Source organism: Echiichthys vipera (genome assembly GCF_963691815.1).
Source record: "Echiichthys vipera genome assembly, chromosome: 2".
NCBI classification, from domain to species: Eukaryota; Metazoa; Chordata; class Actinopteri; order Perciformes; family Trachinidae; genus Echiichthys; species Echiichthys vipera.
This window is the reverse complement of record NC_139827.1, coordinates 15534006-15559045: the sequence shown is the minus strand read 5'-3', so window position 1 is coordinate 15559045 and position 25040 is coordinate 15534006. Positions and strand designations below refer to the sequence as shown.

Below are 25040 nucleotides of genomic sequence, written 5' to 3'. Positions count from 1 at the left end.
GTAACTATGTGTGAAAGTTATTTTGACCCTCCAAATTATGTCCTGGGCTGAAACAACTCCCACCACTGCAGATTTGTGCATCTCTAACCCTTTGATATTTTCCTTTTTCCCCTCTTCAGAACATAGAAAATATATTCTGGATTCCTTAAAATGAATGTAATGAAACACTGTAACCACTAGAGGACAATCATGTTCTGCTTCAATACATTCAGTCCACCCTGGTTTCCCATGCTGACACTCATCACACTGCATTAACATATGCTGCCATTTCTTTCCTATACTAATTGAAACCATTTTGCTTTTACAATCTCTGAGGTGTGATTTTGGTAAACTGTAGAAGAGCTTGCAAATTCATTTTGAGAGTTAATGCATAATACAGTCTAATGCAGCTTTCTGTTTGCTGTCTCCCATTTGTCTCTAATATTCTGCTTTCGCTTCACTCAAAGCAAATTTGTACATTCGCCACATTTCAAGTAACGTTTTCACTTTTCTCCTCTGCCTTATGACTGTGCCTGGTGAAGCACTGATTAGTGCTGCCCTTTCTTCACTAGAGTCCTCACACTGCTGTTCTGTTCCCGTATATGTTTCTATTTTTTTTCTGTCTTAACATTGCCTCCAGTTGCTCCTCCAGACAGACTCCCCTCATGCTGTCTGCTCTGCCCTCCAATTAGCCCCAGCCAAGCTAGGCCAGCCTGGTTCAAAGACCCAGGGGCAGCTGGAGGAGAGGCCTGGCTGGTTCTCCCACATTGACTGACAAGCATGTCACCATGACCATAAGATGAAACACAGGGGAGCGTGTATGTTACACAGGGTGAGGCAGAGGAAAGGAGAAACAGAGCTGCACAAAGGTAAAGAGAGGTGATACATCAAGCGGTGCATTCAACCAGGCATCGCTTGAGTTTTTATGCATTTTTCACAAGAACTGGCATGTGTCATGTGCATGTAGAGAGGTAGGATAATGAGAATTTACCAAAGGGGGAAAAGAAGGCAAGGTGGATGATCTTGCTGCATGAATATTCATCAAAGATCAATTATGTAGCTATATACATAAATTGTCTATGCACAGATGCAGGAAAATACTAATTTGTATGTGAGCCTTCTGATACGCATGACTGAGCATGCACACTTCCATGTACACATGTATCTTTGTATATGCACAAACGGACAATAAATAAGTCTGTATGTCAATGCCTGCACAAATTGTCCTTTTTATGTGGTTGAAAAAGAATTTGGTAGTAACGTGCCAATTAAGAAGGATAAGCTCTTTGGTCAAATGAGAAGTGGAGAGAACAGCCAACCGCAGCGCAGACAGCTTCCTTCCTTCTTTTATAGACTAGAGCAGAGACCAGCTCTGAGTTGATGAGAGCCAAAGTGCAGCCTTCTTTTTCTCAGGGAGACATGTTAAATGGAGGTAACAACAAGATTGCCCAGAGGGGGAAACAGCAAGGCTCACTCTGCCATTATCGGAAATGGCTGCTGATGCCGCAGTGTGTTCCGCATCGCTGAGCACCTTCCATCTATTTGAAACCACAGAAGCAACTGAAAAGCGAATTGCTGGCATGCAAATTACATTAGAGCATCGATACATTCAAACTGCTGTGTAAAATGCTTCAGACTTCAAATGACAATTGAAAAAGGAAGCCAGCATATCTCCGATGATAGAGGGCTATGAAAGCTACTAGGGAAGTCCTGTCATCATTTTCCTGCCTGTCATTCTTGGACTGTGGTCACATTGCAGGGGCGTCCAGAGGCTTTTGGCGCCGTGCCTGTGTAATTGGTTACAGGCCCTAATTTTAAACTTCAACTGGCATTACTGTGTGAAATGTAAAAGGGAAAATAAGCAAAAAAGAGAATAATGGAAAACTAAATTTTTTTTTTAGGGTTTTTAGATTTGTTCCAGCACTTTTTTCTCATGAATCCGACTAAAATCTGTGAGGACAAAAACGTTGTTTTGGTGCTCAGAAAATGTGATTGCAAGTATGTGCTGTACATTCCCTATTCTAAGTCTTCATATCTAAACGTATGCACACATACATACCTGAACATTTGTCCTTTGAAACACACATTCATTTATATAACTGGTCACAACAGTAGCCCCAACAGATGTCTCCTTTGTTCTGCTGACTACAACTCTCTGGATGGCTGTTAGGAAGACACCACTTACTGACAGATGTTTGCATCTTTGTTGTCAAATCAGTGTGTATTTTCATGTACTCATGAACATGTTTTAGTAAAAGGTGCATGTATGGGATGTTCATGCGTGTGTGGGTAACGACACTTTAAAGACAGCCTGCTTAGAGACATCTGAGGAACTGAAGCAAGAGATTCACAATAAAAAAAGACAGAGAGGTGATCAGTTTGTGTGTTTTTGGACTGGCTCAACTTAGCAGCTGTAAGTTGTGTATGACATTCAGGGCATCCACAAAAGTGTAGTTATACAAGTGTTAGCATGCCTACTGCCCACTTGAGTCCACTACACTCGCTTCTTGAACAGCGATACACACACGAACACACACACATTCTCCGAAGCTGCAGCTGTGGCGACATGAGCAAATGATGAGGGGGTCTGTCAAATAGCAGGACACACACATGTCATCTCCCACTCAGAGAACATCTAAGTGGACAACTGTTGAGTTACTGGTGCACAGAAATGCGAAGCAGCAGTGGATGGAGCGGTGACGGAGATATGCGCTCAGATGTAAGTGAATGAGCTTGTGTTTATAGTTGGTGCGCATGGGTTTTTTGCTTGCTTTTATCTGCATGTGTACAATATAATAATCCTTCCAAGATTCCTCCAGTGACCCTCAGTGCATATAAGGACAGACAAATCATTGCTGTTAAATGGGACAAATTACAGAGTTGACTTTGAGAAAAAAACAGACCCTAAGCACCGGACAAACATGGTTTGTGTTATCTCTGCAGTAGTCAAGGGTAAGTGAAGCAATCAGATGCCACCTGTCCTTTAAAAAAGAGACTTGTGCTCTGCCAAGACATTGTAAGGGCACTCTGGACATGACTGGTTTTATCTCTGCAAAACCTATCTTTCATTCATTCACTCAGACAGGTCTGGTGCCGAATTACAGCATCATCACTCCTCGCAACTTTGATCCGTTTGCATCATTTACACAAAGGACAAAATTATTCTCATCAAAATGTGCTCATCTCTGACCACGCACTAGTGTAATGTTGACTTCACCAGGGAATGGATCTTTGAACCACTTAGTGTCCCATCTCGCTGTTTAACAACATCTTCCAGATGAATAACGAAGGCACTGAATCAATTATCAAATCCAGATCTCAGATCTCAGATGCAGCGCTTTTTTAATCAGCAGATTAAAGAAAGTTGAAACATGTCAACATAATTTAATGATTTTAAGTGGCAAATGCATTAAGCAGTAAGCATATAGTAAACATGCTCGGATAAAAGGTTAGAAAATAGATATATTTAGGTATTTTAATATTGGGCTTTATTTAGATGGTGACAGAGAGGAAAGCAGACCTGCAGCAAAAGACCCTGGGCCAGACTTGAACCAGATCATTAGAGTAAAGTCTCTCGGTGAGCAAGTGGGGGCGCCCTACTTTCTATGTATAATATGTTCGCATGTCTCTCTACCTCTCTCAACTACGAGAACTGACTTTTGAGAATTTTGTTGTGAAATCTGAAACTTCAAACGATATTCATTGTCTATGAGGAGAGAATGACTTCCACATGTGGTCACTAAAGAGAGAGATGATAAAGACAAGCTGGAGAAGGATGTGGTTTAAGATCTGTGGACAGACAATGGGTTAGGGGAGATTCCCAGAAGGCCTGATTAGTCCCTGCAGCTGTGGGAGAAACTTCCTCAAATGAGGAGAAAAAAGTGGGGCCCTTGGCCTCTTTAATATGTGATCTTACCAGTGGCCTGTGGGAGGGATGAAGTATATGCAGCAGTGCACTCTGGAGTCTGGGATCCTCTTCTTCCTGTTGATGTTGATTTCCTCCTGCAAGTAGGCTTCATACTGGTCATTGATGAACTTCATAATGGGCTGCCAGCTGACAAAAGAAACCGGAATGAGAAGCTTACTTTGCACATTTGCTTACAGTTACTGAAGCTGCAACTGAAGAATTATAGTGATAAATAGTGAGTTTAATGCAGAGTTATGTTCTGAAACATTATAATACATATTCTCAAAGAATGTGAGTTGCAAAACAAGCACTTTATATTGCGTTTATATGATATTTGATTGCAATGTTGAGATATACACTGGAGATCAAAATTTTAGAACAAAGTAAAACAAAACAAAATTGGAGAACACATTATAAATACTTGATTTATATATATATATATATATTGGTCGGCTAATCGCTCAAAATGACGACCACTGGTCGACCAAACATTTTTGGTCGGGGGCAGCCCTACTTACCAGTTTTCATTGTTGATGTGATCCCCAAAGCCTGGAGTGTCAATTACTGTCAGCTTCATCCTCACTCCTTTCTCCTCAATATCTAGACAGAGAAAAGATATCTAATATTTAACATTTCCACTGGACACACACAAAGATAGCAACAAATCAATAGTATGATGGTGCAGAAGGAACCATATGTTCATAATAACACTGTAACTATTTTGGCTGTAGGCTACTGAACATGAACACTGGCCAACCGTGACTGATGGACTTGATCTCGATGGTCTTTGGGATCCTCTCCTCCGGGTTTGGCTGTGCTGACTTACGGCTCACTTTGGATTTGAACAGGGTGTTCATTAGAGTGGACTTCCCCAGGCCGCTTTGCCCTGATCAGGAAAACACACAAACACACATTGAGATACAGTTACACAACTCTCCACACACGTATGCAATTAGTACCGCTACAATAAGGGCTGTGTCTCACAAAACTAGTGAAATTAACTATGCACATGACATCATCTCTAATGTATGGATTGTAAAGTGCATTGCGTGTGTGTGTGTGTGTGTGTGTGTGTGTGTGTGTGTGTGTGTGTGTGTGTGTGTGTGTGTGTGTGTGTGTGTGTGTGTGTGTGTCTCAATAGACCATGAGCATAGCAGGACAGCTGCAGGGTCAGACAGGCAAGCTGTGGAGGCCAAGAGGACAGATGTATGGTAAAGACCACACACAAACATGCAAAAAATGTAGTGAATAAATATTCAGATTTTTCAACTATTTCAAAATGCATGACTACATTCCAACAAGTACGATAGGGTGAAAGCTTGACATTACAACGTTACTTTATACATTCATGACCTTTTCTGGTTTGTTTAGTCTGTGGAAATACCTATTTTATGCTTACCTATGCTAAGCAACTATAATAAAAGATGAATATAAAACATATTCGTAATAAGATTGTTTTTTCATAATTATTATTCATTAAAGTGCTTGTTTGGAAATATAAAAAAAATCAAAAATAGTATTTTTTGTGATTAAACCATTCTTGCATAAAAGGGATTCACACATTCATCTGCACACACATCCACAAGGCCTGTTTCATTTCCCTCCATATTTCTCTGTCGCCCTCTGTTCACAGCCCCTATAGGCATCTGTGGCGTGTGGAGCTTTGCCATGCCCTCTGTGATACCCAGGGGCTCTCTCTCTCTCTCTCGCTCTCACAAACACCCTACATTCAGCCCACTTGGTTGCTTGCATTCACCAACACTCACACATATCCTCTCACACAAACCAGACACCCCGGCTGCACTCTCTGCATGGTGGAAATCAAAAAGGTCAGTTGGCTGGGCAGGGATTAGGCAAATGCATCTCATAGAGGAGCCTACAATGGACCACAGCTGCTATAACCTTTCATGTCCTCGCTCGACACCCAAGTGACACCTCTGCTGGCCAACGGAAAACTTTATTATCACAAAACATGAACTCGTTTTTATATTTCTGTCCTGTTATCCATCCTGGCATTCTTGAAACTCCTTTATACAGGCAAGAAGTAATCTAACAAAGTTAAGGCAAAGAAAGCTCCTCAAACCTACAGCGAAAAATGGGTGTGCAAGGGGCGAACACACAATCACCTCTACAACCCCATGCAATTCAGTCAAAGTATCAAAAGAAAGTCAAACATCTAATAAACCAAATTAATTGAGACGTTTTTTTTTCTCAGGATTTTAAAGGACCAGACATAAAAGCAGGTCTGACAGTGAGAAATTGGAGTCCAATGACGCAGGTTTAAACTCATCATTGTACTTTTCTGTTTCAAATTTTTATTGTATTCTACCCCTGTGTGCACAGTGTGAGAGTATCATTTCACAACACAAGTTTCATTTGTCCTTGAGGTGCCAGAGAGCTACAGGTGGATACATGTTGACGTTTTGTTGAGACGTGCAGTTAGATAGTGTGTGTATCAGTTAGACAGACGGAACATTCACTTAGTCATATGGTCGCTTTCTCACTAAAACTCTTACACTTTTGTTTTGTTCCCCTACACCTATAAATTAACAGGCCTCTTTTGATGAACAGTCTCAGGCGTCCTCAGTGTTGCGGAGGCACGCCATCTAGCTGTGTGCACAAATCACTGCCCTGCAGGGCTTAAAATCAGACTCTACCAGTGTGCCAATATGATCCAAATATACACAGCAAAGCTTAAAACTCCAATCAGGATGCAGCTTTCAACACATTCTTGTTGAATTATCTGTATTTCAGTGTGTAATTAAACACATTTTGAAGACAGCATGTGCAGAGGTTGTACCTGCCTGCCCGATAACTGGCAGTGTTATCTTTACTTCACATCAAATCAGGTGTTGCGCTGTTTAGCACAGGGTTGTGCAGCAGTGTGGTAGCTTAAATGGTTCATTTGTGTCTCCATTGTGTTCTGTGGGGCTAGCATTTAGCCATGCTTCTAGAGTGGTGTCCCACAAATGATTGTCCACATTGTCAGATTTAAAAAAAAAAACCACACATTTATTTTCAATAACTAACAAGGATGCAAGGCCTATTATCACGGTGGGTTTTAAACTGGTGGAAAAGGCCAAACTGAGTGACTACATGTGAAACATAATGTCACACGCTTTTGTGCTTTGTCTGACCGCTGGTTGCATGATTGTCCACAGCAACTTGATGTCTGGCTGCGATCCTCCAAAAATGGATTCTGTTTTAAGTTTTCGTTGCAGGTTTGCATTGGTGGGAACTGCAGGGGATGAGCAAAAAACCTACCCACATTAAAATTCTGAGAGGACTGGTGGTTAACACCCGATTTAGTGTAAATGCAGCCTAAGGAAGTGTGAGCTTCATCTTGTCAGAGTAATCGCTATCATTGTGCCACTTTCTTAGCCTGACAGCCTGCTTTTGTCCACTCAAGTGTGTTTGTTTGTTATGTCATTGACACCCAAAGAAAAGAACTAAACCACAGAAGCAGAACCCCACATTATACTGTTTTTTTTATTTCCTTTCTTTTTGTGACTGCATCAAGGGCCGTGGAGGAGACGCTTCATGATAAATGTAATACCTAAAGAGAATAGAAAAGGTATTTTCCAGGTCAGAGAATCTGCAGACTAAGCATTCTGTGTATAACACCCTGTAGTATGGGCTTTGTCCTGCATTCTGTGGTGCTGCTGCCTGATTAGAAAGTGTTTAAAACGCTTATTTTCTGATTTTTTTGCTGAATTCAGTACCAAGTCAATAACTGTTGTAAACATTTGGAAGCAATTACAACTCCAAGTCTTCTCGGACACATCTGTGTCAGTTTAGACTTCAAGAGTTGTATCCAAATCTAACATGAAGGCATAATCAAACTCAAGGTCAAGCAGGATGGGAACAGTTGAGCTAATCTGTACATCATACCAAAGGGTTTCAGATGAATTTTTCACAGTATGGTGACTACTTTTCTTTAATACAAAAAACATTTTTTATATACAGTTATTTAGCATTGGCAACACATGTTTCCAGTCTTAAATAATTTAATTCTCCCACACATTACCTACTCATGGCATGGAATATAATTTGTAGGAGACACGGTTAGGGTTAACCACACGATAACACTAGAAAGGAAAATGGGTCAAGGGGACCGAACACCTTCTGAAGGGACTCGCCATTGTGATTTCCCCCCTTCCCCAAATGTAGCTGTTGTTCTGGCGGTTTTTGGAGTGTTTTGAGTGTCTATTTTCTGCGTGGACCCAAGTTCCAGGTGAACGGTAAAACTTTTGGGCTGTTTTTGTTACATGATGAATTTAATGTGTGAATGTCAGACTCACCCACAACCATGATGTTGAGCTCAAAGCCCTGCTTCATGGCCTTCCTCCTCATCTGCTCCAGGATGGCATCGATGCCCACATAGCTGAAGTCGTTGCCATGGATCTTCTCCCCCTTACCTTGCGGGTTGGGGTGGTGGGGCTTGGTGGACTCTGACATGTTACTATGGCTCAGACTGACCTCTGACCCTGAGGGATGCAGATTGTAAGACAAATAAAGGAAAAGAGATGTTGATTTATATTTTGATTTATATCCAATATACACACATAACGTGCAATTCTACAGCAATGAAGAGAACAAATCTGCAATAAAAAAATGTATGTAGTGACTTAAAAAGGGCAACTGCAGGACTCAGTAGACAAATGCATGTGAAATAATAAGTATATAACGTTCAGTGTGAGAACTATAGAAGATACTGATCTGAGCAACTCATTTCCTGTGTGACACAGGACACACCAGACTTAAAATTCATATTTATGGGCACCTGCCTTTAAACAAGACTGAAAGGTGTTAATCTGTCAATCACACTGTCTGCCAAACACCCAACTTGTGCCAGCAGGAAAACTTGTGTGCACACATGCAGACGTGCATGCGCACATAAAACAACAAGAAAAACTTTTCCACAACTGTTCAATAAGGAATTATAGTTTTCTTAGTGTCTTATCCAACTCACACTCATCTGTAAATCTAACCAGCAAATCCTATGGGAACAGGCAAACATCTGCTAAATGGCGTACACATTTCTACCTCATGTTAACAGCACAGCCCACAAGAGAATTTCTAACTTTCAGTAATAAATGATGCAGAAGTTTTAACCAAGGTGAAACAGAGCATCTGTAAATTAGAGGTGACGTTCATAATCTTTAAATAATTAGGAAGACAAAATGAACAGACCTTGTTGGGAGAAAGCACTGCTTACAACTACAAATCACGGCTTACCTCACTTTAAGGAGGATTGATTGTTATGTAGAAGACAAAGACTGTGCTAAGGCACAGCTGCGACTCTGCCAAATGTGCTAGTATGTGCTTGCAGCAGCAAAGACTCACGCTCTTCTCAATGTAGGAGGAGACAACATTTCCTGTGCAGAGACAGAAACTTGTGGTAGTGTCTGTGTGAGGTTTGCAGTCACAGACACTACAAACCACAGACACATGCAGTATACCTGAAGCTGAGTGGAGACAGCCATCCTGACTACAGGTACACTATACTGTAGTTCTGATAGTTCAGGCTCCGTTTTGGGTCAATTATTTTTTCTCAAATAACAGAAAAGTGAGAGTTCAAGGCAACAGCATACGTAAGCTTTTCACTGGATAACATAGAAGCCTTTGTGCATTTGATTTGAGAGTCATGACACAGCAAGCAACAGCCTGCCTGTAACATGTTTTTGCAACATTGGCGATAAGAATATAAATGCAGCACAAATACCAGAGGGCCATTTTCTGATATCCTTTCCTTTTCTACAGTCTTACTTTCCTGGGCCCTCAGATTAAATGTAAAGTTGGAGGTACAGGAGACAGTGGGAGGTTGTGAAAGGCGTGTGATCTTGCTAAGAGTATCAATTTTCCACCTTTTACTGCAACTATTAAGTACAGACTTTCCACAAGAAAAAAACCTTCTTTGGCTCTCTGTGACTTTGTCCTCTTGCTAATAACCACTTTGTGCAGCCCTTGTAGCACTGTGGGTGCTTTTAATTTAAGGGTCCAGCTGGGATCTTTTTCTCAGGAAAAAGCAACACATATTCCCCACTAAGGGAGGTTGAAAGTTGATGGTGGCCATGCCCTATCTCGCAATTTCGAAAAATAATCAGTGTTTCCGCCCCATGATTCAGATACACTCTAAAATTTAGAGGGTTATTCCTTTACCCAAGCTACACCCTACCACCAAGTTTTATGAAAAACCAGACCAGTAGTTTTTTTTTCTTGTTATCCTGCTGACAGACAAACAAACAAAAAAAAAACCTCATTGGAAGAGGTAACAATGTAAAGGAATCCAAGTGTACACTATGATCATACCCTCTTCTATGTCACTCATTATCACCCTCCTACGCACTTGCACACTTTAAAATCCCAAAGTCATGGGAGTAATAATGAGTCAGCTGAATATCTCTGGACTCAGTACCCGTTTTCCTACAATTTTGGACCGTGAGGAGCGGTGCCACACCTTCAACAGTCTCTATATTATCCTTCAGTTTTTCCTGCCTTCAGTACTCAGTCAGACAGTCTATTGGTTGACTGATGAACTTTGCTTTGATACCACATGTGGCTAAAACTCAACAAAGCACCCCCCACCCCCCTTATACTAGGACTTTCATTGTATCAGTAACCTCCTGTTAAAACCTCATCACAGTGGACTAAATCTGATTTAGTGCTGTCCTCAAGAAACCAGACACAGAAATGCAGCATCGTGGAAAGTGATACATTAATCCTGAGGTTTTGGATTGATTTATCTTTTAGCCTGTGAGATGTTTGCAAATGTTTGCATAGTGTCATTTGGCAAAACCCTGCACTGAACTCTATTACACTGAGACGAGATTGCATCAGTAGTCTCTTGAATGACAGAATGCAGATTAGCTCTAATGACGTACTCCAGGTCTGCAGCCAAACTGCCTCCTGGGCACCATGACAATGCCAGCAGTCCTGGCCCATCTGCTAGCTTACACGGCTGCTCTCTAAGAATAGACAAATGGTCACACTGTAGCAGAGGCAAACAGACCACGCGTAGTAACAAGAACTGGCAAATGTGAGACACACAGACACAAGAAACGGAAAACAGAAGAACAAAATGGCAGTGCCAGGAGAGTGTAAAAATCTACCCAGCTTGACAACCACCAGGGTGTTTTGTTATTCACTTCCCTTTCTCATATAGTCCAACTGAGCACTTCCATTTTCATCAGCGCTGTTCCCTAATGATTTCATTCTCGAGGCTATAAGGATGAGCTGGCTATTAGCAAATCGTCTTTGACTGCTTTTATGTATCATTATTTATGTGCTTTATGTATCAGAGCGGCAGTTCTGCCATTTACATCTAGAACAAAGTGTCTCTTCATAAGTCAGATCTGCATTTTGAGCGTTATGATGTTCCACAGAGAAAGCATCAATAACCTTTGTCAGGGCGAACCACATTTTTGGATGAGTAACCTCATTACAGACGCACAGTATGACTCAGATCACGACTCAGTGGCCTGAGCCGTTGAATTATAACTGTTCTCATACCAAACAGACCCAAAATAGAACAATTATCAGACATGTGAGACTTGGCTGAAATAAAATTCCTCAGAACAATGGCGTTTCATTTAACTGAAGCCAAAAAAAAGCCCCAGTGAGCCAGTGGGGGTGCACAGTTCATCCAAATTAATAATAATATGGGGCATCGGATGACTCTAAATTGACCCCTCAAAATATTTGCCCTGCCTCTCTAATCTCTCTTCTTCATCAATAGAAATACAAATGAAAACAACTTTATTAAACTGCAGACAGATGTTATGAGTGAAGATCACTTCTAATAAACCCACTAATGTAGGCAGGGGAGCTTTTTTGCCTTGTGGCATTTTAGGATCAGCTGATTTGAGAGCTTTGTTGTTTAATGAATGAGATGAGTTCAGGCTTTTTCTTTGCATGAATGGATCCCATCAAAGAAACCACTCCTTTAACTTTAATTGGGGGCACTTAATCGTTGAACGGGGGAAAGTTTTTTATTGGCACCATGCTGTTTATTCAATGATTTCAGTGTATAATACAATACTATCGGAATGACCATTGGTGTTTCCTTATATGTGAAATGTGCTTGTTCACTCAAAGAGTAACTCTAAGGAATCTTTTTATATCATGTGTTCTATCTGCATTATGGCAGTTGTATGGTTTCCTGTTTGTCACTGAGGGCTTCACAGCAGCAGACAAAACCACAGCATTTACATCCGCATTAAAAAAATGTGTCTTAAAGGGATACTTCGACAACTTTACACATGAATGTCAGTTCACTTGTAATGAGGAGTTCTGCCCAGCTTGTGAAAAGTAAATCTATGAGGGTTGCCGTGGCTCTTAAGGGAGCTCTGTCAGGTCTGAGAAAATCACCCCGATGATGTCATCAGGGTTATAGCAGCTTGAGCTCGGAGACATCAATTTCTTGTCAGAAAGCCTGTGTGGAGTATAGAGTTTGAACATTTACCAGGTAAGGAAGCTATAATAAAAATGCTACCAAGCTGCATGAGGGTAATTGTAGGATCCAGTATTTTTGAATCATGACCTATACCAGGGACTTAAAATCAGGATCTCTCAGCCTCGGCTTCAATTTGGACAACTCTTTAAATCTGTCTCTCATAAGTCCCCTAACTTTAAGTAAGTATATTATTAATGGATTGAAGCTCTTGGATTAAAAATACCATTTTATTGAGTTTCCCGGGGCTTTTTACGACAAACATGATGAACGGTACATAGTGGAAGTAAGAGAGCACTAAACAGATTTCTTGGAAAACATTATAGCCCGATACAGTAATTTATCTTTATTAATCCTGAACACCGGCATAGCTCACTGGAGACCAGAAAACACAAAACTGCTGTTAGGCAGCATTTTTGTCTGGCCTCAGCCTTCACAGAAAAGTAATATATCATGTTAATGTTTCAAGAAGTATGTAACATGTAAACATCTAGCTGATAGATATCAATAACCACTATTCTGAAGCATAAACAGACCTGTAATGTAACCCTCCTGGAAAACCAACACAAAGTCTTCCCCTTCGATTGCACAGTTTTCTTTTTTGCTGAATTCCCTTCACACTCGAAACATAACTCAACACTCCCCTCTTAAGCCTTTCATTAAAATCCCATCAGGCACATCATATCCAACTTGACATTTAATATTGACTGAGAAAAACTTGAATGTGCCAATGCTAGAAACAAAGCATTCATTGTCCTGAGAACCCAAAGAAAAACCCAAAGAAATTCAGTTTCCTTCGATCCACAAGCACCACTTCACCACTTTCCAGCCTTGCTTTAAATTATGAGAAAGTCGTTTTGTGTGTGTTATTGTTTAACTCCAACGCTGACAATATCAATATCATAAAAACCCTGCCGAAAGGGAAAGAACAGCGGGTGAAGGAGACATCAAGAAATCAATAAAATGATTCACAACATGCAAGTAGTGCAGATGAGGAAAACTGTTTTAATGAGTGTAGTTGATGGCTGACGCTCTACATGAGGAACTGATCTACGTGGGAGGATTGTTGACCATAATTAGTTTTCAGTTCTGGATTCAAACAGTTCGTCACAATTTTTGCATACAGTTGAAATGGCCATCGCTTCGCCTCTATGATGGTTTGCTGCTGTCACGCAGGATACAGTCACACTGAAATGACACCTTAACAACAATAAACTATTTTCTCATCTCTCTGTAGCTGGCACATCGAATTGAACTTTGTCTCGTCTGATCTGATTGCACCATCAGTATGCCAAATCAATAATCAAATGGAAAGATTGAATCTTTTACATTTAAACTTAGGTAGGCCTGTACAAGAGTCCACTGAAGATTTCCATGTCTCTTTGATTTTAAAGTGGGTTGAGGTGCTATATAAATACAAGGCCAGAAATGCACACAACCTGTATTCAGAAACTATGCCCTTAATTACAATGTTGTGACAGTAATTCCCTGACTGTACTTGTGATACAGAGATGCCGATAGAGCAGATGCAAAAGACCAGGAAATGCTGACCAATCAGAGCAACGGAGCATTTCAGACAGAGGGCGAATACAGGTATATTCAGACAGACAGTATGAGGAAAATAATGATTTTTTTAAATATTAAAGTGTTGTTCTACTAAAAAACAAAAATACAAGTATGAACCTGAAAATGAGCATAATACGGGGTCTTTTTTATAATGTCTTGTACAAATGCATTTTCTTTTTTTTCCCTCCCCTCCCTGCCTTCAGTCTGGGTAATATCTAAAAGCTGTCTAGTCACTCCTTAAGGGTTGTACTTGTATCTATAAGGTATCATGTCTGTTCTTCTACACACTTAGTGGTAGCTCTTAAACACTGTCTACTCTGTTATTTAACAACAACAACAAAAAAAAACATGGTTCCCATGAGGACCCCTTAGTCTCTGCCCTGGTGTCGTTCAGTTACATATTTGCCTTCCCTGAGTATGTCTATGTGAGTATGTTTTCCACTCTATATCTCTCTTTTTTAAACCGGAGATGACATTTCCACTCATCCTTTGGTGGCTCGCTCCAAAGAGGAAGACATCGTTACATTTTATGCCTGCTGAAGTCTGGATGAAATTGATGGAGTTTCCAGAAAGAAGAAGACAGCCAAGAGTTGACTGAAAATCACAAGTGTTTCACAGGAATAACATACGCACAATTTAATATAATCTAAAATGTTATGGAGTAGTTTTATGACTGCTGTCAGGTAAAGAATGAGCTTTTTCAGCCAGTCTCAAATGAGAAATTGATCACCTCGTCTCGGGACACGAGAACATTAAACACACTAATTTCAGTTTCAACACATCACGGCCATCTCCAGGCCTGTTTTTGTTTTATTGCTCATGTCCCTGTTAATGAATAATGACACTAATACGTGAAACCCCCCTACTGTGAAAATAAGACAATCTGTTATGGAGACCATATGGCTTAAACCCACAGTGCATGAGAGCATTGCAGATGAGGTGTGACCTGCTGTACTCTGCTGTGACTTCAACATCAATCGAATGCGTGTTTTTAAAGGAGCACAGGGCACTAGCTTAATGCTACCCTGCGTTCTGTTTGAGGGAGATAACATGATGGTGTGTTTACAGTAGGGAGTGACAGAGTGAGGTCGACAGAAGGGCGCTGGGAGGATAGAGGAGGATCTCACTGGGCTGTCATGTACATCCAAGAGGAAATCCCTTTCACTCAATCCCCCACCAGGGCTTTGAAACCGAAGGAACGGCACGGTTCAAAAACCCTGACATGTTTCTCCATCATAATAACTCCCCGCTGTGTAAGATGATGAGGTTCGGTGAGTTTGATGACGGCCACAGTAGGCACAAACAAGATGTAGGGACTTCAGAAAAGATCAGAAGAATGCTACTGGCTTGCATCATCTTCCAGCCTCATCACTTGTGTTGGCCCACTGGGAATGAGATCCCCCTGGCCCAACGTGGAGCAAAGCAGATGGAGTTTGCTCCGTGTTGAAAGACAGCTCTCAACACGGAAACTTCTGATAAGTGTAGATAATGACCTGTCCCAAAAACACCTCAAAAGCTGGAAAGAGTGAGAAGAGATAGAGAGAAAAAGCTATGGAGGAACGGTCATTGAGGTGAAGGCCATGACCAGGGAGAGATGAGATGGAAGATAAATGCTACAATGACAGTATTGGGCTGAAACACACAACATGAGTGAGCACAGTTTGGAAAGATCGCTGTAAGCAGACATGGAGAGAATAGGAAAATAAAGCCCAACACAATAGGATGGTCATTGTGGGGAACAACTGTAAGAGCCTGCTGTTCTGGGCAGCTCTGAGTACTGTTGGCTAACTGACCGCAGGCGTACCTAAAAGCCCAAACAATTCTGAGAAACATGGATGGGGAACTTGGACGGTTCAACCGCAGACCCATCCACATCTGCAGTAGGAGAACTGGTACAGAGTAAAGGACAAACACAGCCTATGGTGCAGAAAATCACAAGACCACCAAGTATGAAGTGGGAGAAGGGGCTGGCTGGTTCGAATATTTCAATGGTGGATGCTGCATTGCGCTTAAAGAGACAAAATCAAAAGCATTGCAGTGTTCAGAGCTGACTTGTGCACTTCTGAAGTTGGTTCTTTTCTCTCTGAGTCACATCAGTAAATTGTCCATAAAATGTACCGCTAATGAGGTCTCTAAATTAGTTCACCATTTTTACTTTACAACCAAGTGTACAATCCAACTGTGAAGAAAGACAGAGGATACAAGAATGGCTGGACCAAACTGTTATATGAAGAGTGTACTGCATGTGGTGTAAGATCCATACACTTCTTTGTATAAAACCAGGGCTTATGTGTAGAATTAAATCTGTAATGACCATGACGAACGTTTATTCTATAAAATAACATATTTTCTTTCTGAATAACAAACTGGAAATTGGCCCTAGTGTAAATAACTATGTGGTATTTGTGCATTAAACTTTTAAAAATGTCAGAAAATAGTGAAAGAAATGTCCATTCAAGTTTCTCAAGTCCAATGTGATATCTTTAAATATCATGTTTTGTATGTCCAAAACCCAGAAATATTCAGTTTAATATGATATGAAACCTAGAAAAAAGGACATCTCCATATCTGAGAAGCTGAAAACAGAATTTTCTGCCACGTTTCCTGAAAGAAATATACGATTAATCAATTATCAAAATTATTGATGATTACATAGACAAAATTCTGTAAATTCCCATTATCATCCCAGGATCCAAAACACTGACAGATGACCCATAATGCCTTGCTTGGGGCATAATACTGCCACAGTGCTGCAGATGAGAGCATATACCACCCTCTCCCCTCCACCTCTGTAGTGTTGGCTGGTCCACAACCTGTCACCTCTAACAGGACATGACATGTCTGACTTCCTCCTTTCTGTGACATACATTCAAAGCTGAAAACATCCTCCCAATGTGGGCAGATACACAGTTCCAGAAGCGTTGAAGCAATGTGTCAACTATTGTATTTTACAAAAGAATTTTCTACTTGGATTTGCTGATGAAGGAACATAACATTACTTATGAACTACATTTTTCGCTCACTGATGGAACAGGAAAAGAAGATAAGACCACATGAGATTATATACACATGGACACAATTAACTAGAGGAGGATGAAGGCATACTGTAATGTGGGAATTAATGTTTTCAGACAAACAGTCTGGTTGTTTACTGTCAAACATGTTCACGATTCTCTTTCTTTCAACTCTGCTGCCTTCAGGGCAAATTCTTTGGTGAAAAACACGAGACAAAACCAAAGCGTACTGATGGGAACAACAGGGTAATTCTATACAAGGGTGATTTTCCCTTTTAAGATTCAGGTTTAAAATCTTTACACCAGCAGCACAAATCTCTTTTTTTGGCATTTAAGATTTCCTGAAAATGATATCTCTGACGGGACTGGACTGATGGTGTTTAATGACAGCAGGAATAAACTGTGTGAATTAATATGTTCCATGCCACTGGTGCCAAACAATCCTAATGAAGTGGCTGTTGATTGAATTATGTTTTATCAGCGAGCTAATCTGATTAACGACATGCAAAAAACAGTAGCTGAGTGGCTTCAACTGGCAGCTATTGTGAAGCATATTGTTATAATACTCCGTGTGAATCAGATATGAGGCATCATTAGAAATTTTCTGGTACAGTAGCAGCAACACGGACCCTGCAGGTGGACCACTGTGGGAAGATTTTAATTCATTTCTTAACTAAATAATGCTCTATTGGACGCTGTTACAGCAACCGTAGAGAAATGTGTTTTATTCATGCAGAAGTCTCAATGTGCAAGGTCGTATCCTTCAAATATGAAGATACAGTGTGGCTGGTAGATGCAAAGCAAGGTCATCTACAGTGTAACATCTATATTAAAGTCACTTTAGCTAAGACTTCACTGAGTTGTCTGGCTGCAGCATCCAACAAAGGAACTATTGAGCCACCGTACTGCAAACTGGGTAAAAGTAGACCATGTGACTCACTGAAAAAAAGGCAAGATAACTTATGTTTCAGAAGTTTTTCCAGCCTCCAGGGCACAAAATTACAGCTAAGTGACTATAACTGCAAGCTAATTTTCTTCCCACCAGCAGCAACTGACAAGAGGTAAAGGAACTGGGGATGTATTGCTATTCCCTATGGAAGAGCAAAACCCAAACTGAAAAATGTGACCTGTTAGACTCTTCAACTCTCCTTGAACTTGACAACAAAGCCTCTGGAGAGAAGACATAAGGGATTGTCAAAATTAAATCATGTCAAAACAGCTTGGCTCTATCAGTGCCTGGCTAATCCACTGCACTGGATCAAAGTCAGGCTGAAAACTTTGTGTGATGCGACACTGAAGTAGAAAACATGACTCGAGGAAGCCCCAGAGACTTTCAAGAGTAATGGTGGGCTATCCTGATTGGTCAACACTCTGTCCCATTATGGCAGATTGATTATCCATGCATGCTGCAGAGCTGAAGACACAATGGGAGGGAAAGAGAGGGAGTGAGTGAGTGAGTGAGGAGGAGGGGGAAGAGTGGTAGTCCCCCCCCCCCCCAAAGAAAAACTCTCCCCAGTGGCTGAACAATGGGAAAGGGAAGAAAAAAATGAAAGAAATGAGAAAGTACAAGGCCTGCATGCTAAATAAGGTATTTTCTACAAATCTGCTGCCAAGAATACAGTCCACCTCACTACCTCAAAACTTCATGTTCTACACACACGGGACACCTGGTTAACTAACTTTGACACCAACAGCCCCAGAGCACCAACCATCTTCCCCACCCCCCTTCTGTTTCTCTCTCCTTCCCCCTTTCTCCAAAGTCACTCACAACTCTCCTTGTAAAACAGAAAAGCACACGGCAAAAATAAAAATCCACAACTCACCCAACCCTTTCCTCTCCTTCTCTTCTCTCTCTTCCTCTCCTACACTCTCTTGCTCTCTCAATCACAGCTCCAGCTGGTGAGGCTGGGTTGCTGCTGCTCCCTCTGGCCACACCCACAAACTGGTCATGTGACTGCCATCCCAAGTGGCTAGGGAGCCACACCCCTCATTCAGAGAAAGTGAATGGAGAACATTGTAGAGACAACAGGCATTTTGAACCATGTGCGAAGTAAACTCGCTAGAGATCAAATATATGTATTGTCTGTGAGTATGTGCAGTTTAATCAAAATTAAAGACAATGGGAGAGTGTTTTAAAATATAGGATATATATATATATATATATATATATATATATATATATATATATATATATATATATATATATATATATATATATATAGTGTGTGTGTGTGTGTGTTGCACAAGACAAGAAGAGGCAATATCCTTACTTCCATACCCTTTGTGTCCATCTGCTCCCTCCCACTGCTTTGTTTCACAGAAGGAGTATTGGATTGTGTGTGTGTGTGTGTGTGTGTGTGTGTGTGTGTGTGTGTGTGTGTGTGTGTGTGTGTGTGTGTGTGTGTGTGTATGCACTGAAAGCATTTGGTCATCTCCCTTCTTCAATTCTCCAGGGTTCTCTCTCTCTCTCTCTCTCGCTCTCCCCCCCCCCCCCCCCCCTCTGCCAAACACACAAGTCTCCATTTCTCAAAACTTTGGCAGACTCTTGACTAAAGCCATGACTAAAACCGAATATCTTTCAGTTTATATAAGAAAAGAAAACATATTCAATAGAATAGCTTGGCATTTTTGGTAATACACCTATTCCTTTAGTTGCTGAGAGTTAGATCATAAGATGGATACTTCCATCATACCTGTGTGCTAACTGTGAGCCAGCAGGCAAACAACTTAGTATAAAGACTGGAAGCAGGGGGAAACAGTTAGCCTAGCTCTCTCCAAAGTTTAAAAATCCCCCCTACTAGCACATCTAATATACTAAATTCAAACTTTTTATGGGGCGTTATGTGCTGGACTATTTCTTGGCAGGGTAAACTCTAAAGACAGATTCTGCATAGATATGTAGATTCTGAAGGCAACAGGACTAGATTTGGGTAGCTGAAGAGGTTGAGTTTCCATTTGTAGCCTGAGTAGTATTGTGCATGTTTGAGCATATTCTGGTTGCATGCAGGTAAACAGTCAATGTGAAGAGCAAAAGAGGCAGAACACAATGGTAACAATGTCATTTCGGAGGTCATTGGCTATCGTCTGATGACAATTTAGGTTTTCATTTAATTTTTGATATGATTTCTCTGCATTCATATGCAAATCAACTCCATTCTCACATCTCAAATTGGGCCCGAAATATCCGTTACACCGTAAAGCCTCAGAGGATGATTTGTCATCAGACCGACAGCCAATGAGTTCGAGACTGGGTGCAGTGTAAACAGTCTCTGCTGATTGCCTGAAATATGAAGCGCCAGAAAATTGCCATTCCTCAAAAGGCCACTTGAGTGTGTTAAAATTCCCAACTTTACATTAGAAATAAACTTGTTTACAGCATTTATCTTATGTTACTCGCTCCATTAAATTATATTAAGGCTTAAAGTTATGCATAATTAATGGCATGGCCTCTTTGAGTGACAAGCGGGTGCCATCACAGGTGGCTAGCAATGCCAAAATGGCAACAGCCAGAGCCACCTTGACCCATATTGAGCTTCAACATGGCTCTTTAGAAACCTATGGGCAACGTAGAGACTACATCCGTATTTGATACAGTCTATGGGGGAGACCCAGCAAGCTGTTTACAGTCTTTATTCTAAGCTAAGATGGCTGTTTCCACGTTTTATCTTTATATTTAAGGGACAAACATGAGACTTGTATAAGTCTTCTTATCGAATTTCACCAAATAATATTAGAACATATCCCAAGGTGCCAAACTTTCCCTTTTAGAGACAAGAGTGCCTGACTACAGGCCAAACACAGCTGATTGTTATTGATTGTTTTACATTCTCTGTGCCACTGTTGAGCGAATCAAGCTGCACTGAAGTCAATATTGGCTGCAAAACAGATTAAAGTGGTTCCAAAGGCCAAATGTGTGGAAATATGTATCACACTTCCTGTGTCCCAGATCACCCACAACAGAGTGATTTGCATTCATCAGCACCAACTCGCTGACTGCAAAACATTAAAGTAGTCGACATGTTAAAAGATGGTGTCTAAGAATAGTTTTATGATTAAAGAAAGATTCTGCTTATAAAATGGATTCGATCTTGACCGACTGAAAGGAGAGATTAATTAAGAGATGAATTTGTTCCTATGTTGATGTGGCTCAACTTTGTTTTCCATCAGCATACACACTGAAGAAGGCCTGACAGAGATTTTCAGAACATTCAGCAGAAAATGCTTCCTTCCTGTCACCACTGGAACTGAACTTGGCGGTGGTTGGCTGTGAAGGTAAATGTACAGAAGCTTGATTGCATCTGTCTATGTGTTTGTATCTGTTGGAACATATTCTATATTGTTATCACTTTCCATTATAGGTCTCACAAAGGGGCAATTTGTTGCCCAGCACAGTAAACAATAAATAGAATGTAGACACAATTAAACAGAGACAATAAAGAAGTCAATGATCACTATGTATCAACGAATAAGACATATTTCAAACAAAATTGATCCTAGCAAACTAACCCCCATGCACTCATTGTGTTACTTTGTAGTCAAATGCTTGAACAAGTGCATCAGCTGTGAACGATAATAAGACTTTTAAACAGAAAGACAGACAAAAAGACACTTGCAAACAAACTGAGCTGCTGGTCGACTCAGTGGGGCCCAGATTAACTTCCCACTTCCAGATTGACAAACTGACCCCCTGTCTGAATCTACTGTAGCAAAGTAACGTAACCTTCTCTGTGAAAAAATAATTTCTCTTGTAGACTGTGTATTAACAGCAAATCAATAACCTTTTAGCTTCATAATTTCAGCATTTTGACGGGCCTTGGTTCTGATTCTAATACTGCTCCAACATGCCAATATTTTATCACCTAGCAGGGTAGATTTACTGCAGAAATGCAATAAAGCCAATTCTTATTTTCTTGAGATCAGAATCCTAAATATGTCATCTCCAGTGTGGAAACAGGACAAAGAGTAAATGTTTTTTTTACTGTCCTGGGGCTTCTGGTTAAAAGTTTGAACACATTTCCGCTGTACATCTCTTTTCAGCAAAGCAAACATTTTTCCATATACTGTAGCTCTCACTAAACAATAAACAGTGTTGTCAGTGAAAGCCATGACCCACCAGTGACTGAAGCTACCATTTCCTCTCGTGGGAACCAAAGATCAAAGGAGAGGTCAACTGTATGGCAGGAGTGTTACTTTATTAGTCTTCCTGGAGCCTAAAAAGAAGCTCTGAGCAAAAGATTTATGGCAAATAAATTCAATTAGAAAATTCGAGCTTGACTGTGTGCGGTGCAATATGTGTATTTGTGTGTATGCATGCGATTTTCATGTGAACTAATTTCAGAATAAGTAATAAATGTCCAATATTGGTTAAAAGTGAGATTCCTATGTCTTTTTTCTATATCATAAAGCAGTTTAGGGTTGCTTTATAAATGCTGTGAAATGCCTCCAAATCAGAGCAGACTGGACTTTTTTTTGGGAGAGGGTCTTAAAGAGATGGGCTTAAACGGAGTGATTCAGACAGAGGGTGAATACAGGTAAATTCAGACAGACAGTATGAGAAAAATAATATGTTTTTTGAACATTAAAGCATGAAACCAAAAAAGTATGAACCTTAAAATGAGCCTAAATATGTCCCCTTAAAGTGTACCATATTCCCTGTTTACATTATATTCATAAAAGAATGGCCACTTTTTCTTCATAAAACAGCATAAAAACACAGATGTATGAGTGAAATATCCCATTTTAACAAAGTCAATTACAAGTCATGTTTTCGTGCAGTGAAGTCGTTAACTTAACTGCTGCTCTGCAAAGCTCAAATTAAGGGATTCTACTTATATTTCATCATTTTTCATCCGAAACACTGTGGCTTCAAAACACTCAAACATTTGGTAGCATCAAATCATGTGGGTTGGAGAGGTAACTGAAGACTAATATGCAGTAATGACAGGCATGCCGTGAGCCCCATTGGAGAGCTCTGTGATTGGCCCGGAGGTCAGGGCTGATTGCTGAAGGCCACCAAATCAGGGCAGTGCACATATGTTGCTGATTAAAATAGTCACCTCCATGACTCAGCTGACCGAGTGACTCAGCGACACGTCCTCTCCGAGAGAGGAGGGGGGAAATGAAGGAAGGGCAGAGTGAAAAAAGAGGGAAGGGAGTAAGAGAAAGAGGAGGCAAAGAAAAATAGAGATGAAGGAGGGGTTGGGGGATGGGTTGGAAGAGTCAGGAGGAAGGGGGACAAGGGAAAGAAGAAGAACATCTGGCCTGGATGTCTACAGGGAAGATAGCTGGATCAGTTGGAGACTTCCTGTTGTGTTTTTTTGCTGTGGTTGCTCTGCTCCCCTGTGTTGCAAATGGAGGCAGCATGTGTGATGAGTAAGGATGGTTTATCTCAACACCCTAAAGTGGCCTCCAAGACCCCACCCCCAACTGCAATCACTGCAAATACATCAGCAGTACAGATGAATTCATCTAGAGCTAATTCATTATACTAGTAGGAATTCTCCCCTCTTCCGGGTTTATTCCTTCTTAAACTACAGTTCACACATCATATCTCAAGGTTACAATAACTTAGGCCCATGTTTTCTTTTTTCATCAGCTTTTTACCATAATAAAATAGAAAAGATGACAAACTGGACAGATTTGGGGATCTGAGCATTTGTTTATGTGGAAGAGTTTGCCTACGGTGTCTTTTTGTCTCTCTTAAGCCACCAAAGCTTTCCCAGCTGGACTGCTTAATACTGAGAACTAGCATCAAGGACTTCTACTACCATAAAAGCATTGTTCCTTTAACATTAAACCACAGAGACAGTCAGGCTTGTTTATTCAACTCAAGAGAATGAAACAAGGACTTTAACAGGAAGTGTAAAATAGCACCAAGTAAGCAGATTTGTTTCAACCAAACAATGTAGTTTACAACAAAATAAAAAGAAAGGGGGGGGGGGGGGGGGGGACCAGCATCTCTACATATCCCATCTGAGGAGGATGTATCATGACTTGACTTGATTGGCCTTAATGGAAACCAGTTGTCCCTCTTGCTTCTAGTCGAGCTCTCCCACAGACATAAAGACAACCAAACGGATACTCACAAAGGGTTTCCATCTCGTGGTTGTTGGTTATATCACTGCAAGTAGAAGTCATCTCTCCTGTCAGCCCTTTACTGTATCTCCCCTCTCTTGTTTCCAGTATTCAACGAGAAAAAACTCTGATAAGACAATATAAGCCTCTGCTGAATATTTCCCAGCTGGTGGCTGCTTCTGTTAAGTTCTGAACAAGAGCTAATCTCACAAACTCGATTCCCGATGCACACACACACACACCAACATGTACTCTCTATTTCTGTTAATGTTCTGGAGTCAAAGCCTTCCCTAATGAACAATAAACACAGCGACTCCAAGGGATCGGCCTTCTGGGGAATCCCTGGCCCCTCGCTGCAGCTGCGGGGGTGAGGGACAGGGATGACTCAACTCCAAAAAATGAAGAGTAAATTGAAGGGACTCTGTGACTCTTCATGCTTCCACTGCATGTCTTCCAGAAACATCTAGCGCAGTTATGATGCAAATTATCTATAATGGAAAACTTCCAAGTGCAGAGGCAGAAAGCAGACTTATAGAGATTATCTTTATGAATTTGGAGGCCCAGTCATTCAAAAAAGTGTTTGCCAGGACTGGAGGTACGTTCACTGAATAATGAATTTTAGTTTGCCAGTGCATAACACAGAGTAACTCATCCGAGGCAACCTGCCCTTTCCCCAAAATCTTCAGTTCTAAGTAAGCTTCTTCCATCTCCTCTTCTACTGTGTGATGTTGACATTCACAGTCTGCTGTGCAGCATCACAAAGCTTTTCACGCCATCAAAGCTGGAGGTGAAAGTTCATCCAAAGCTCCTCGGGCTTCACTGCCAAGGCTTTTCTCAACAGACGATGGTGTCCTTAGAAGAAGCAAATTTACCACAAAGCTGCAGTAATATTCTCTATATCCTTTAATAATCACTGAAAACCTCAGTGATGACATTCGATCCAGTCTCTGTTTTTGAGTGCTTTTAAAGTCTGTGCCAATTTTTCCAAAGTTAAGACTTGAGTATCCTTAATGATTCAATAAAAGTTGCCTGCATAGTCCCAGACTGG

At 40.8% G+C, this 25040-nt stretch overlaps 1 protein-coding gene across 5 annotated transcripts in view; it reads right to left on the bottom strand.

Annotated features, from left to right (window-relative positions):
* The window catches only part of septin9b (septin 9b), a 74350-nt gene that overhangs the window by 9481 nt on the left and 39829 nt on the right, over positions 1 to 25040 (bottom strand). For 3 of the 5 annotated variants that reach the window (XM_083928222.1, XM_083928221.1, XM_083928220.1), the window contains exons 3-6: positions 8188 to 8373; positions 4644 to 4772; positions 4405 to 4486; positions 3896 to 4033 (exon numbers count right to left, since the gene is read on the bottom strand). In XM_083928222.1, coding sequence (XP_083784348.1) covers positions 3896 to 4033; positions 4405 to 4486; positions 4644 to 4772; positions 8188 to 8373 — 535 coding nt within the window. Of the gene's footprint in view, positions 1 to 3895; positions 4034 to 4404; positions 4487 to 4643; positions 4773 to 8187; positions 8374 to 9079; positions 9186 to 18741; positions 18791 to 25040 lie in introns of those variants that run through there. The other 2 variants (XM_083928223.1, XM_083928224.1) reach the window with 2 other exon arrangements.